Here is a 13,279-nt window from a genome sequence, read left to right as displayed (position 1 = left end):
TACTTCATGACACCCAGGTCCTTATGATGGAATACTAGTCAACCGTAAAAAAAAAAATCTTGCCGGGGCGCCTGGGTGGCGCAGTCGGTTAAGCGTCCGACTTCAGCCAGGTCACGATCTCGCGGTCCGTGAGTTCGAGCCCCGCGTCAGGCTCTGGGCTGATGGCTCGGAGCCTGGAGCCTGGAGCCTGTTTCCGATTCTGTGTCTCCCTCTCTCTCTGCCCCTCCCCCGTTCATGCTCTGTCTCTCTCTGTCCCAAAAATAAATAAACGTTGAAAAAAAAATTTTTTTCAAAAGTGTATTAAAAAAAAAAAGAAATCTTGCCATTTGCAACAACATGGATGGAGCTGGAGTATTACGCTAAGCAAAACGTCAGCCAGAGAAAGACAAATACCATGATTTCACTCACATGTGGAATTTAAGAAACAAAGAGAAAAAATGAAAAAAAAAAAAGGCAAACCAAGAAATACTCATTTTTAAATAAAAATATCTATATTTGAGTGAGACAGAATCTGAAGCAGGCTCCTGGCTGTCGGCACAGAGCCCGATGCAGGGCTCGAACTCACACGCTGACATCATGACCTGAGCTGAAGTCGGATGCTTCACCGACTGAGCCCCCCAGGAGCCCTGAAACAGACTCTTACCTATAGAGAACTGATGGTCCCCAGAGGGGAGGTGGGTGGGGGATGTGTGAAACTGGTGATGGGGATTGAGGAGGACACTTGTGCTGAGCGCCGGGTGTTGTATGAAGTGTGTGTGTGTGGGGGGGGGGGGGGCACTGTACTGCACACCTGAAACCAATATAGCACTCTATGGTAACTACACTGGAATTTAAATAAGCACTTAAAAAGGAAAAGACACCCAAATCCCACTTGCATATAAATGAATTGTAGAAAAAGTTTATTTGCTGGTCACTGATTCTTGAGATACAATTCCACATTGATGATACGAACACAAAATGAGTCATTAAACCTTGCTAGCCCCCCAAAGACTTAACTTGGTAAAAGTGGTCACGTACATATACTTGAAGGGCTTTCTCACTCTCCAAGTAATTTAACTTCCAGTTTCCATCACATGATGTTCAAGTGCTCTTATGGGTTAGCCATGCACAGTCTAACAGAGAACCATGTAGATGGTCAAGCAAGAGTCTGTATTCTTTATCTGATGGTAACAATAAAAGCTGCAGGAAGTGGGGACTTTTCTATCCAGGAAGAGAAACTAAAGACAGCTATGAAATGTGCAAAGAAAACTAGAGACCAGGACGAAGAGGCAGCGTGAGCCCAGCTACTACACGCTGAAATGCCAGCAAGGGCAGGTAAGCCGGTTACTGATCGCTTTCCTTACTGACAGTTTGTCCTCCAAGAACCCTGTCAATGGTTGCATTTCACTGCACATAGTTAAATACAAAGAATTGGCCCTCACAATAAAATCACATTTTTCACAAGAAATATAATACATTTAGAATCAATCACTGATTGCCTTTTCTTCGCCTTTTTTTCCTTGAGCGTGTAGGTGTTTGAGTCTGCTGTGTTTCTTCTTTTACACCAGGTACAGGCTGTTTGAAAACTATTTCGTTATCTTTATCGTCAACATTCATTTTAGCCACTTCCGATTTTCGCTTCTCCAAAAATGTTGGTGTGCAAACTGGTGTGGGGCCCTGGATTCAATGAGTAAAACATTGTAATAGAGAAATAAAGGAAGATATTAGGAATGACTTTACCCCCCCCCCCCATACTCCTTGCCTTATATTTTTACAAGTTCCCCTGTGTTATTTTAGGCCTGTTTATACCTTTTGGTGATACAAGTGCACATAACACAGCCTAGGCCCTTACCAAAGTTAGTATCAAGCTCACAATTAACTGGAATAGAACGTGCTCCATTATAGGGTATTAGGGAGAAAACTAGTCTCACATTTGTAAAGATACTAGCCTCATTTCTCCCTACTGACTCAGTCACTTTGCCGAAAAGGTAAACTGCCATACGCTCACAGTAACTTTTGCTAAGCTCACTGCATCTGCTAAATCACCAGGGTTTACTAAAACAATCACAAGGTTAAATTTGAAATTTTAATAAAGTGACAGCAGCATGGACTGCTTTTCCTTTTTTATCTTTTTAAAGTAATCTCTACACCCACCATGGGGCTAGAACTCACAACCCTGAGATTAAGAGTCACACGCTCCACCAACTGAGCCAGCCAGGTGCCCCTGCTTTTCCTCTTTCAAATCATTTCTATAATACCCCATTTCCACAACAGTGAACACAATTTTACCTGGCTATCTACAGTCTGCTCAGGGGTGCCAGGAGTGCACGGAGCTTTTTTCTTCTTCTTCTTTGATAAGACCTTCAATAAATTTTAAGAGACGTTACCAATCTGCGTATTTATCACTGACAGTAGTCTTGAGTATGTATTTCCCCATTTATCTTTCCCTTATACCTGGCATATAACATGATAAAAACAATTTTACCTGGCTATTTGTAGATTTCTGAAGACCAGTGTCTGAAGCACTTCTTTTTTTCTTTTTACATAAAACCTTAAATAAAGAAATGAACTGGCAATGTCACATACGTATGCCATTTACATGCTTAACTTACCATTAGATCCTTACACGCATAATCAGTAAATGCTCTCCAAATGACAAAGCATTTCAATTTAAAAACCAAAACCCATGATCTTAAGGCAAAACTGGGAGAGAGACCCTCACTAAGGAATGGGCACAGCTGTGGAGGCTGAAGTAGGGCCAAACCTGAAGTTGGCCATACAGAAACCCGAGTCAGATGTGAACCAGAGGAACGGTAACAACAAAAGCTACAGTTGGTTAAAGTCCGACTCTTGATATTGGCTTGGGTTGTGATGTCAACTGGGCTCCGCATGGACAGTGTGGAGCCTGCTTGGGATTCTCTTTCTCTCAAAAAAACAAAACAAAACAAACAAACAAAAAATATATATATACACACACAAATATATATATTAAAAAAAAAAAAAAGAAACGTGAACTGGAAGAATGCGAAAAGGCGGGCCCTGTCTTAGCCAAGTTCAGGATTGGGCAATAAAACAGAGCTGCTCTTGCAAAAGCCAGCAAACAGGCTACGGGAGAGGCATTTCTTGCAGGCCTGCAAAGAATGCAAAGAGGCATTCTTTGCAGCTTCACTGTCCCGGCTCCCACACGGTTCCCACGAGCGCCAGGGCCCTGGGACGGTGACACGCTCTTTTAACACCTACTTCGAAAGCGTGTGTTTAGGATTCGAGCAAGAAGTGAACAGCTAGGAATTTGAAAATCCGTGCTAACTCATTTTCGTTAAGTTGTCTCATATATTTCAACCCCTGGCTCATTTAATTCGCAGAACTGACGCTTATTGGTTAATTCCGATCTGTATGTTAAGAAGAATATTTCTAATTCCAAAATCAGAATGGCAATAAGAAAGATCGTTGATTCACAGCCTTGTTTAAGGAGAGCATATAATAAACCAAACATTTCATTCTGAATGACATCTTCAATAGTTTTCTATAAGCATTATAGTTTTTGGTTAAACAGTGGTTTAACTTCAGTAACTTAAAAACAGATCATAAAAACTTTGCAAATGACCTAATCCCTTTCAAGAGTTTCCTCTTCTGTATAATGGAAATAACGGGATCTGCGCTAACAAACTTTTAGAAGAAACCTACAGTGCAAGGTTTCAAAAACTTAGACAAAGCCTCAACACTGGGCTAGACACTTTATGTATAAAACCATAAACAGGCTGTAATTATTGAGGAACAAAGCCCACCCCGTGAAAAACTATGAAAAACATTTTGTGAAAGAATATTTACCAGTGGAGGAAAATCATAATCAATTCCTTTTTTGGCTAATCTCTTCCTGAGTAACTTTTCTTTCTTTTTAAATCGCTCCTCCATCTGTAGCTTTTGAAGAAGTGTCCGATTCTGATTATACCGTTTCACTGCTGGATAGGATGGCTTTTTAAATGGAATATGCCACTCTCTGAAAAGTTCTTCGTGTACCTTTTCAGGTGGTATAAAATGACCTAGATGTAAGAGAAAGAAAGAAAAGTGTTTCCAAACCAACGCGACAGAGAGGATTCAATGTTTTTGTCAAGATGATGGGTCTCCCGTTTTCAAGAGCAAGAGTGAAAGAATACGGGGGTGGGGGGGGGGAGGGCGGCTAAAGGAAAGGCACACAGCCAACAATTATTGTTAAACGCCAAGAACTAATCCAGGAGCCAGGAATACGTGAGTGAACAAGAGGAGTCAACAAGAGGAGTCGTAGAAGGGCATGTCGTGGTGGCATCAAGTCTGGGGGCAGGGGTCCTTAAAGCTCGCAGGATCTCAGACTGTGTGACCTGCCGTAGCAGAAAGATCCCGTTCAGCTCATCTCTGCGTACCTACCTCTCCAGGACTCAGCCAGCTTCCCCTGATCTCCATCTCTCTGCTTACGGGCCCTGTGCAGGCCGTGGCGGCACAACGGGACCGTTCGCAAAGGCAGGCCCAACCTTTGGCATCGACTTTCAACCGACAGGTGGGGAGTTGGTTAAGTACCCCAGTTCCCTCGCCTGGGAGTTGGGGTAACTCGGTCTCCCCGTGCTACCCAGCAGGATGGAGCCCAGCCGCCTACACACTACGGTGCTTGCCAGCTCACCCTCAGTGACTTCCTTCTCCCCGGATTTCTCTACTCCCTACAAGTATTTTCCTCGGCTCACCTCCAAAACACACTACTTCCACTCAAAAAAAAAAAAAAAAAAAAAAAAAGAGACAACGTGGCTAATCCTCCATTTGAACTCCTAACAGAGCTCAGAACCTCTCGTGTGATCTTTCGAAGTCAGACCCAGCACAGCACTGATCCTACACATGCCGTCCTGACATGTTTTAGGTCGCCTCTTGGGCCCATCTCCTCCCGGCAAGAGCCATGCTTTTTATGTGCGAAATGAATCCATGACCTCGACAAGGCTGCTGGGATTCTCTCTCCCAGCGGCGGGAACCGAGGGAGAGTGACGCTGCCTGGGCAGGTCGTCAGCCACGTGTGTGGCTCTGGCACCTGGGATGGTCACACAATCCCACCATCAGCGCAGAGAAGCCAAAACTTAGACTCTGCCTCCAGAGGCACCGGGCTGCGGACAGGGGTGCTCTGCGAATACAGAGCTGGCCTGTATTCTGGCGAATACAGAGCCCTCTACTCCTCTCTTGCAGATGAGCCATGGCCACTGCCACCGTCATTCACGCGACTCTCAGATGGGATTTCTTGCCTTTAACCTTATCCCATCTAGGACCCATTAATGGCTTCCCCTAGCCCTCAGGATATCTTCTCAACTCCCAGATTTACATGCCCGGCCTTCGGTAACCTGACCTCCTCTCATCTCCTGGCTCCCCTCACACTCCTTCACAGGCAAATAAGTAGCATCAGTCACCTCTCGCTTTGCACGTGCTGTCCCCTGGCACACTCCCATTTAATCTTCAGGTTTCCACCTAAAGACCCTTCCTCGGGAGAGCCTTCCACATCCCATGAGTGATCGGGCACCTGCCCTTCCATGCACTCCTAGTGACTCGTCCTACTTCCATCTCGGCACACACGGCTCTCACTCTAGCAGATTTTAAAATCCCAACTGGAAATCTGTCTAGAAAATGCACTCCTATCTCTGCACTAAGTCCTTACAATGCATCCCCACAGAATGCGAGAGAAGAGCACTTACACTTCAAGAGTCTTTCACCAAAAAGGTAGTTGTTCATTGTTTCACCAACTATTTTGGCAACATCTTCAGACGCAAACTCCACAAACGCGTAGCCTTTACTATTTCCAGTCTGCAATGGAACACACACCACCAAAAGTAGAACAATCAAATTCTTACCAGTAGTGAAACTCTTAAAATGCCATTAATTTAAATAACGTACGTAAGCCCCATTACCGAATAACATTACGACACCTTTAATTCTAACTTCAATGCACGGTGTGGGGACTGTTACGGGAAAAGAAAAAATCCAAAATAGTCTGAACTATCTTGAGTTGTTCCTGGGATTTCTTTTTGTATTTTTCATTTCATTTGCTTATTTTGAGAGCGAGTGAGCAAACAGGGGAGGGGCAGAGAGAGGGAGAGAGAATCTCAAGCAGGCTCCACACTGTCAGTGCCAAGCCCAACTCAGGACTTGAATCCGTGAAATGTGAGATCGTGACCTGAGTTGAAACAAGAGTCAGACGCTTGGACTGAGCCACCCATGCGCCCGAGGTATACCTGAGATTCTGATCACGTGATAAATACACTACTAGTACAACTGGAATTTACTGTATAAAGGAAATCTGGTAGGGCCCACAGTCCTTTACTCATCACCAGTTTCAACGGTAGTCACTTTATTCGTGTATTAACAATGCCCAGCAGAGGGGTGCCTGGCTGGCTCAGTCTGTAGAACATGGGACTCTTGGTCTCAGGGCTGTAAGGTCTAGCCCCACGACGGCACGCTGGGAGTGGAGCCTACTCAAAACAAAAAACAAAACAAAACAAAACAAAACAAAACAAAACAAAACAAAACAAAAAACAGGCGTCTGGGTGGCTCAGTCAGTTAAGCGTCTGACTCCTGACTTTGGCTCAGGTTAAGATCTCATGGTTTGTGGGTTCAAGTTCTGTGTTGGGCTCTGCACTGACGGTGCAGAACCTGCTTGGGATTCTCTCTCCCTCTCAAAACAAATAAATACTTAGGTTGTTTTTTTTCCCCCTGAAGTTTATTGATTTATTTCGAAGGTGGGGGGAGAGGGCAGAGAATCCCAAGCTGACTCTGCACTGTCAGTGTGCGGAGCCTGATCTGGGGCTCGAACTGGAGAACTGTGAGACTGTGACCTGAGCCGAAATCAAGAGTTGGTCGCTTAACTGACTGAGCCACCCAGGCACCCCAAATAGTTAACATTTAAAAAACAAAACAAAACCCAAAACAACGCTCAGCAGATAGCGTGATGGTTCACAAAGAAAGCAGGTAATATAATTTTCACTCTACACATAAGAACTGGGAAGACACTAACTCCTCAGTGTCACCAAGCTAATCGATAAAATACTGTGTTCATTTTTGGGGCACCTGGGTGACTCCGCTGGCAGCCAGCTCTTGATCTGAGCTCAGGTCCTGACCTCAAGGTTGTGAGTTCAAGCCCCGTGTTGGACTCCACACCCAGCACGGCACCAAATAAATAAGTAAATAAATATTGTGTTCCTTTTCACGTTTTCTAGTGACCGGTCGTCTTCATGACTGATGGTAAAGGGATGCTGCCAACATCTCCTGAAATGCACATCCTGGGTTCCTGCCCTCCACACAACATAGTGTATCTTCTCACTTGTCTTAATAACAAGAGCACGGGTTCTAGAGTCCAAATGCCCAAGTCTGGATCCTAGCTGTGACAGTTAGGCAAGTAATGTTAAGCCTCAAGTGTTTCATTCTATTAAATGGGGGAAGAATAAGCACTCTCGCGGGGCTGCTATGAAGAAATAATCTGTAAGCGCTCCAGGGGATGTTAGTCAGGTACTTGAATGTTCTTTAGAGTGGCAGAGGATGCCATCCCCAAATATGCTACTCCGGCATAAGGATTATTTTGAGCTGAGGGCAACCGGGAAGTAGTGGATAACGAAAAAGCCCTTTGCCGTCCTCCATTTGCCTAAGGGCAGGACACGAATTTACAGGGTTCCGGACAGAAAATCTAGGAGTGTAGGTGGAAGCCAATCTTTCTTCCCTTACGGCTCCAATTATCAGTAACGATAACTATTTCACAATTTTGCATTAAACATATCTTTGGCTATGGATCAACACTGGTGACGAAATTAAGGAAATGAGCAGGAGGCTCGTTTGTAACACAGCGGTGCCGCTAACTAGCAGCTCTGGGCACGTCGGCCGTCAGTTACCTGCAGCAAGATTGTGGTAAAACTTTGTATGTCTGAAAACCCCTCATAATACCACCTCTTTTTTTTTTTTTTTAAAGTTTGTTTGTTTGTTTGTTTGTTTATTTATTAAGAGGCAGGGAGGGAGGGAAGGTGGGTGTAAGCAGGGGAGGGGCAGAGACAAATCCCAAGCAGACTCCACACCATCAGTCCAGAACCCTATGTGGGGCTTGATCCCACAAACTGAGAGATCATGATATGCGCGGAGGTGCGCTGGATGCTTAACTGACTGAGCCATCCAGGTGCCCCCTATAATCCCAACTCTTTTTTTTTTTTTAATTTTTTTTCAACGTTTTTTATTTATTTTTGGGACAGAGAGAGACAGAGCATGAACTGGGGAGGGGCAGAGAGAGAGGGAGACACAGAATTGGAAACAGGCTCCAGGCTCCGAGCCATCAGCCCAGAGCCTGACGCGGGGCTCGAACTCACGGACCGCGAGATCGTGACCTGGCTGAAGTCGGACGCTTAACCGACTGCGCCACCCAGGCGCCCCAATATAATCCCAACTCTTAACAGGGAGGGGGAAGATGGTGGAGTGGAAGACACACACTGATTCCAACTTACTGTACCACATTGTAAACAAGCATAAACCTTCTGAAAAGTGACTCGAAAATACATGTCAAGTGTCTAAAAAAAGAAACAAATAAAAAAACCAAAAAAAGCCAGGGGTACCTGGTGGGCTCAGTTGGTAGAGCATGTGACTCCTGATCTTAGGGTTGTTAAGTTTGAGCCCCACATTGGGTGTAGAAATTACTTACAAATAAATCTGTAGGGGCGCCTAGGTGGTTCAGTCGTTAAGTGTCTGACTCTTGATTTTGGCTCAGGTCATGATCTCCTGGTTTGTGGGATTGAGCCCTGTGTTGGGCTCTGCTCTGACAGCATGGAGCCTGCTTGAGATTGAGATTCTTTCACCTTCTCCCATCCTTCCTTTCTCCCTCTGTCTCTCCCCTGCTTACCTGTGAGCTCTCAAAATAAACTAAAAAAAAAAAAAAAAAAAGCACCAAGCTTTTACCTAGTGGTATCAGAATGTTGGAAGTACTATGCAAACAGTCAAAATTGGGGTGAGTGGGGAAGGTGGCAGCTTTATTATGCAACAATGCTGAAAATGGTACATTTTAGTGCATCTCCTTAAGGAGCGAGCTTTCTAAAAGAAAACTGACCTGAACTCTTCTTCAAAAAAGCCAATGTCAAGAAAAGCAAAACAATTAAGCCAAAAGGGCAAGAAGACTGTTCTAGATATGCTAAAGAGCTAGAACCAAACACAATGCATGAACCTTGATTGGATTTCAGAATGGGTAGGGGAAGAATAACCTTCTGATTATTAACTGAAAAAATTGAGCTAAAGAATAAAATATAAACTTGAAACAAATACGACATGTATGTTCATTCATACATGAACATGTAGTAAAAACTTAAACACACATAAAGGGGTTCCTGGCGCTAGCTTAGTAGGTTATGCGTCTGGCTCTTGGTTTCGGCTCAGGTCATGATCTTATGGTGGCGGGACTGAGCCCCATGGAGGGCTCCGTGCTGAGCATAGAGCCTGATTGGGATTCTCTCTTGCTCTCAAAAAAAAAAAAAAAAAAAAAAAAGAGTAATGAAAAGAACTGGATTCATGAATAGTAATTCCCTGGACTTGGGGAGAAAATGAAAAGGATTGGGGAAGGGTACAAAAGGGGACCTTCAAGTCTACCTACAATTTATTTCTTAAAGAACAAAGATCTGAAACAAGTATGAGATATAGCTGACACCTGATGAAAGTGAATGGTGGATCACTGAATAGTCATCAAATATGCCAGCAGACTTTAGGATGTTTAAAATACCTCACCCACATAATACACAACCATTACAAAGAGGCAAATGGAAAAACAAGGGAAGAATACAGACAAATGTTATTTTGCTTAGGATGGGAGACACTAGGGCATTTTAAGGTTAAAATTCTCTTTAATGTCGAGATGTTGCTTTGACAACAAAAAACTTCGGATCTATGCTTTTATGACAATCAGCAGGTGACAGATGCATCTCTCTCCCCTCACACACCAAATCGAATATAAAAGTTAACTTTGATAAAACGTGGAAAAAGTGTATCAAGAAAAAACAGATTCCAACAGTGAGACGTCTATGGCTATAACCCAAAGCGGATGTGTGCAGGGAAGAAAATACAGTGGCCGTTCCTCTATTAGGAAAACAAAGCATAGAAACTTTTTCTTTACTAGAAAGAAGATACACTATAACAGCAACATTTATAAAGGATTTACTGCCGGTATCAGTCACTGTTCTAAAACTTTACATTCATTACCTTGTTTAATTTTTCATCATATTCTTCTAGGAGGTGGATGCTATTTTATTTTATTCACATTTTACAGACAAAATTGAAGCATGGAGAAATTATATAACTGGTCCAAGGTCATACAATGAGTGACCTGTACAACCAGGGTTCAAACCTAGGTGGTCTGGCTTCAGTGTCCTTATACTTAACTACTCAGTATATAGCCCTTTGCTATCATAGGGATGCCTATGCCAGAGGCTAATACAAGACATTCGTACTTGAGGCACCTGGGTGGCTCAGTTGTTTGCATGTCTGACTTTGACTCAGGTCATGATCAGGCGTGTGAGTTCGAGCCCCACATTGGGCTCACTGCTGTCAGCAAAGAGCCCACCCCGGAGACTCTGTTCCCCTTTTTCTGCCCCTCCCCCACTTGTGCTCTGTCTGTCTCTCTCTCTCTCTCAAAATAAACATTAAAAATAAATATTCTCAGGGCGCCTGGGTGGTTCAGTCAGTTGAGTGCCTGACTTCGGCTCAGGTCATGATCTCACAGCTCGTGAGTTTGAGCCCCGTGTCAGGCTCTGTGCTGACAGCTCAGAGCCTGGAGTCTGCTTCGGATTCTGTGTCTCCCTCTCTCTCTGCCCCTAACCCACTCGCATTCTGTCTCTGTCTCTCTCAAAAATAAATAGACATTAAATAAAAAAACAAACAAATATTTTTGTGGTGGCTGGGTGGCTCAGTCAGTTGAGTGTTTGACTTCAGCCTAGTTCATGATCTTGCTTGCCCTAAGTTCAAGCCCCAAATCAGGCTCTGTGCTGACGGCTCAGAGCCTGGAGCCTGCTTCGAATTCTGTGTCTCCCTCTCTCTCTCTGCCCCTCGTCTGCTCATGTCCTATCTCTCAAAAATAAACATTAAAAAAAATTTTTTTTTAAATATTAAAAAAAAAAAAGATGGGGCGCCTGGGTGGCTCAGTCGGTTAGGCGGCCGACTTCGGCTCAGGTCACAATCCCACGGTCTGTGAGTTCAAGCCCTGCGTCGGGTCTGTGCTGACAGCTCAGAGCCTGGAGCCTGCTTCATATTCTGTGTCTCCCTCTCTCTGACCCTCCCCTGTTCATGCTCTGTCTCTCCCTGTCTCAAAAATAAATAAACGTTAAAAAAAAAAAAAAAAAAAAAGCTCTGTTTAAAAAAGATATTCATACTTGCTCTTCAAACTGAAGTTCATGTACCCGTGGCCTAGTAACCATAGAATAAATAGGATTCACTTATCAGGATTATCAATTTAAATTGAGGATTTGGAGCAATTTAAAAAAAATAGCAAAACAAACATTTACATTAATACTGATTGTGCCTTTGACTGTTGCAGGTTCTAAATCTTACCCTCCCCTTTCTGATATGAACTGTGATAAACAATAGTATATGAACGTGCACTGTAAAGTGTCATAACTTACTTACTTGTAAGATATAAAACGATCTAATCTTACCCGTTTACTTCTGGACAGTCTGAATCTCGTAACAGTGCCAAACTGGGAGAAATATGCTCGGATCTGGGTTTCGTAAAGTGCTGGAGGTAAGTGGCCCACATAGATTACTCCAGGAGTAAGTTTCTCTTTCTCCTTTCGCTGAAGACGTAAAGACCAGGTAAACAAAACTTTTAATTAAAAAAAATCACATTGCAACACAACTTCAAGACTGCTGGCTTTCAGTCGAAGACAAAAGACTTGCCCTGCATTTCCAATGACAGAGTAGTAATTAAAAACTTTGGTGTTTAACATCTACCTCCCCAAGAGGGCAGCGGTCTAGTGGTAGGTAGTCTTAGCCTCCAGTATCGCAGCACCCAGCGCCCTGTAAACGTTCAGTAAGTATATGCTCAATCGATGGATAAGCAATATTTGCACACATCGTTTTAAATCTTCTGGCCAAACTCCACACAAACATACCCTTCAATTTTGCTTGCAGTTCACCGTTTACTCACACCCACTGAACTGAACAATTTGAAGACACTGACTTTCACGATCCCGAACAACCTTCTAGCACCTCAGTCATGCCCTTGCTTTCTATAAGCAAGAACTTTCAATTTTGCCAAATGTGTGTTTTATGCTTAAAAACCAAGGCAAATACAACTTGATGTCACGGGCCCTAGTCAGCCAATGAAACTCGGCAAACACTGTCTTTTAAGAACTCCAAAATCACCAACTGGGCAAACAAAACTCTCAAATTCGGGGGCAAGGCGGAGGCGTGACAGCTCTAACCTGGGGTTGATTCCATTCCCAACAGCTGGCTCTCTCCCCTGGCGTCACCCCGATTACCTCCCGCGCATTTCCATAGGAGAACCCTAAGGCCTACACGGCCAAACTCCATCTCTCGATCGGCATACCCCTTCCGGTCTCGGGGAGGCCTTGGCCTCCAAGCTCGTTAAGGCCGGCGGGCCACCCCGAGAGACGCTGGCGCGAGGAAGGCGAGGAGCGCGGGGGCAGGGAACCGCACGGGCTTCCGCGCTGTCCCGGAGACCCCCAGACCCGGCTTGCCGCCTCCCCTCTCAGTTCGGCCCGCAGTGGCTGCTCACCTGGGTTGCGCGCCGGCGAGACTGCGCCACCTCCTTCTGAAACTTGGCCTCCTCCTGCGGGTTCAGCGACAGGAACGGCTTAGCCGGGCCTGCAAAGACCGCCATGGCGACAGCTTCCAAGCCGAAGAGCTCCACGCGGCGGCCCCGGAAACGCCGAGCCCTCAGGTCCTCCAAAGCGGAAGTGGAGGCAGGAGACCTGCGCGGCGAGGCGCGGGGGGCGGGGCATAAGGCGCGGGATGGGGCGGAGCCGGGAGGGGCCCGAGCGAACACAGGCGCCCACTGCTGGCCGGGCCGCGCTTGGCCTTGCTCTCTTTCCGGCCACCTGTCTAAAATGGCAGACGCTAACTTGTTCCCGTCTACGTTGCGGCCAGCCAATTTCAAAGCGAGGTTCGAGCCCCACGTTGGGTGTAGATTCCTTAAAAATAAAATCTTTAAAAACAAATAAAACACAACCAAGTAAACTTGAAGATCTAAATCGCTTTATTAAATGACTCATGAACCGGGCGGCATCCTATCTACCAAGTCGAAAGGAACTCCATGGAGCTGCAGAAA

At 44.9% G+C, this 13,279-nt stretch overlaps 1 protein-coding gene across 1 annotated transcript; it reads right to left on the bottom strand.

Moving 5' to 3' along the window:
* Window positions 1–871: 871 nt before the first annotated feature.
* On the bottom strand, window positions 872–12,913 carry NIFK (nucleolar protein interacting with the FHA domain of MKI67). Its single transcript, XM_040474787.1, has 7 exons — window positions 12,728–12,913; window positions 11,646–11,783; window positions 5,679–5,787; window positions 3,808–4,019; window positions 2,465–2,530; window positions 2,269–2,340; window positions 872–1,656 (listed from the first exon to the last, which is right to left on the bottom strand). The coding sequence occupies exons 1-7, from the start codon at window positions 12,830–12,832 to the stop codon at window positions 1,468–1,470; spliced, it is 891 nt and encodes a 296-aa protein (XP_040330721.1). The 5' UTR covers window positions 12,833–12,913; the 3' UTR covers window positions 872–1,467.
* Between the last annotated feature and the right edge of the window lie 366 nt (window positions 12,914–13,279).

Source organism: Herpailurus yagouaroundi, unplaced genomic scaffold (genome assembly GCF_014898765.1).
Source record: "Herpailurus yagouaroundi ecotype Mexico unplaced genomic scaffold, PumYag 140, whole genome shotgun sequence".
Lineage (NCBI taxonomy): Eukaryota > Metazoa > Chordata > Mammalia > Carnivora > Felidae > Herpailurus > Herpailurus yagouaroundi.
Note: the sequence above shows the minus strand (reverse complement) of the source record. Positions and strands in the feature narration are given on the sequence as shown.

Coding starts and splice junctions, on each gene's coding strand:
- NIFK (XM_040474787.1), bottom strand. CDS start 12,832: ATGGCGGTCTTTGCAGGCCCGGCTAAGCCGTTCCTGTCGCTGAACCCG. Junction 5,788..11,645: donor GACTGTCCAGAAGTAAACGG/GTAAGATTAGAT, acceptor GTTCCATTGCAG/ACTGGAAATAGTAAAGGCTA. Junction 4,020..5,678: donor TGGTGAAAGACTCTTGAAGT/GTAAGTGCTCTT, acceptor TCTTACATCTAG/GTCATTTTATACCACCTGAA.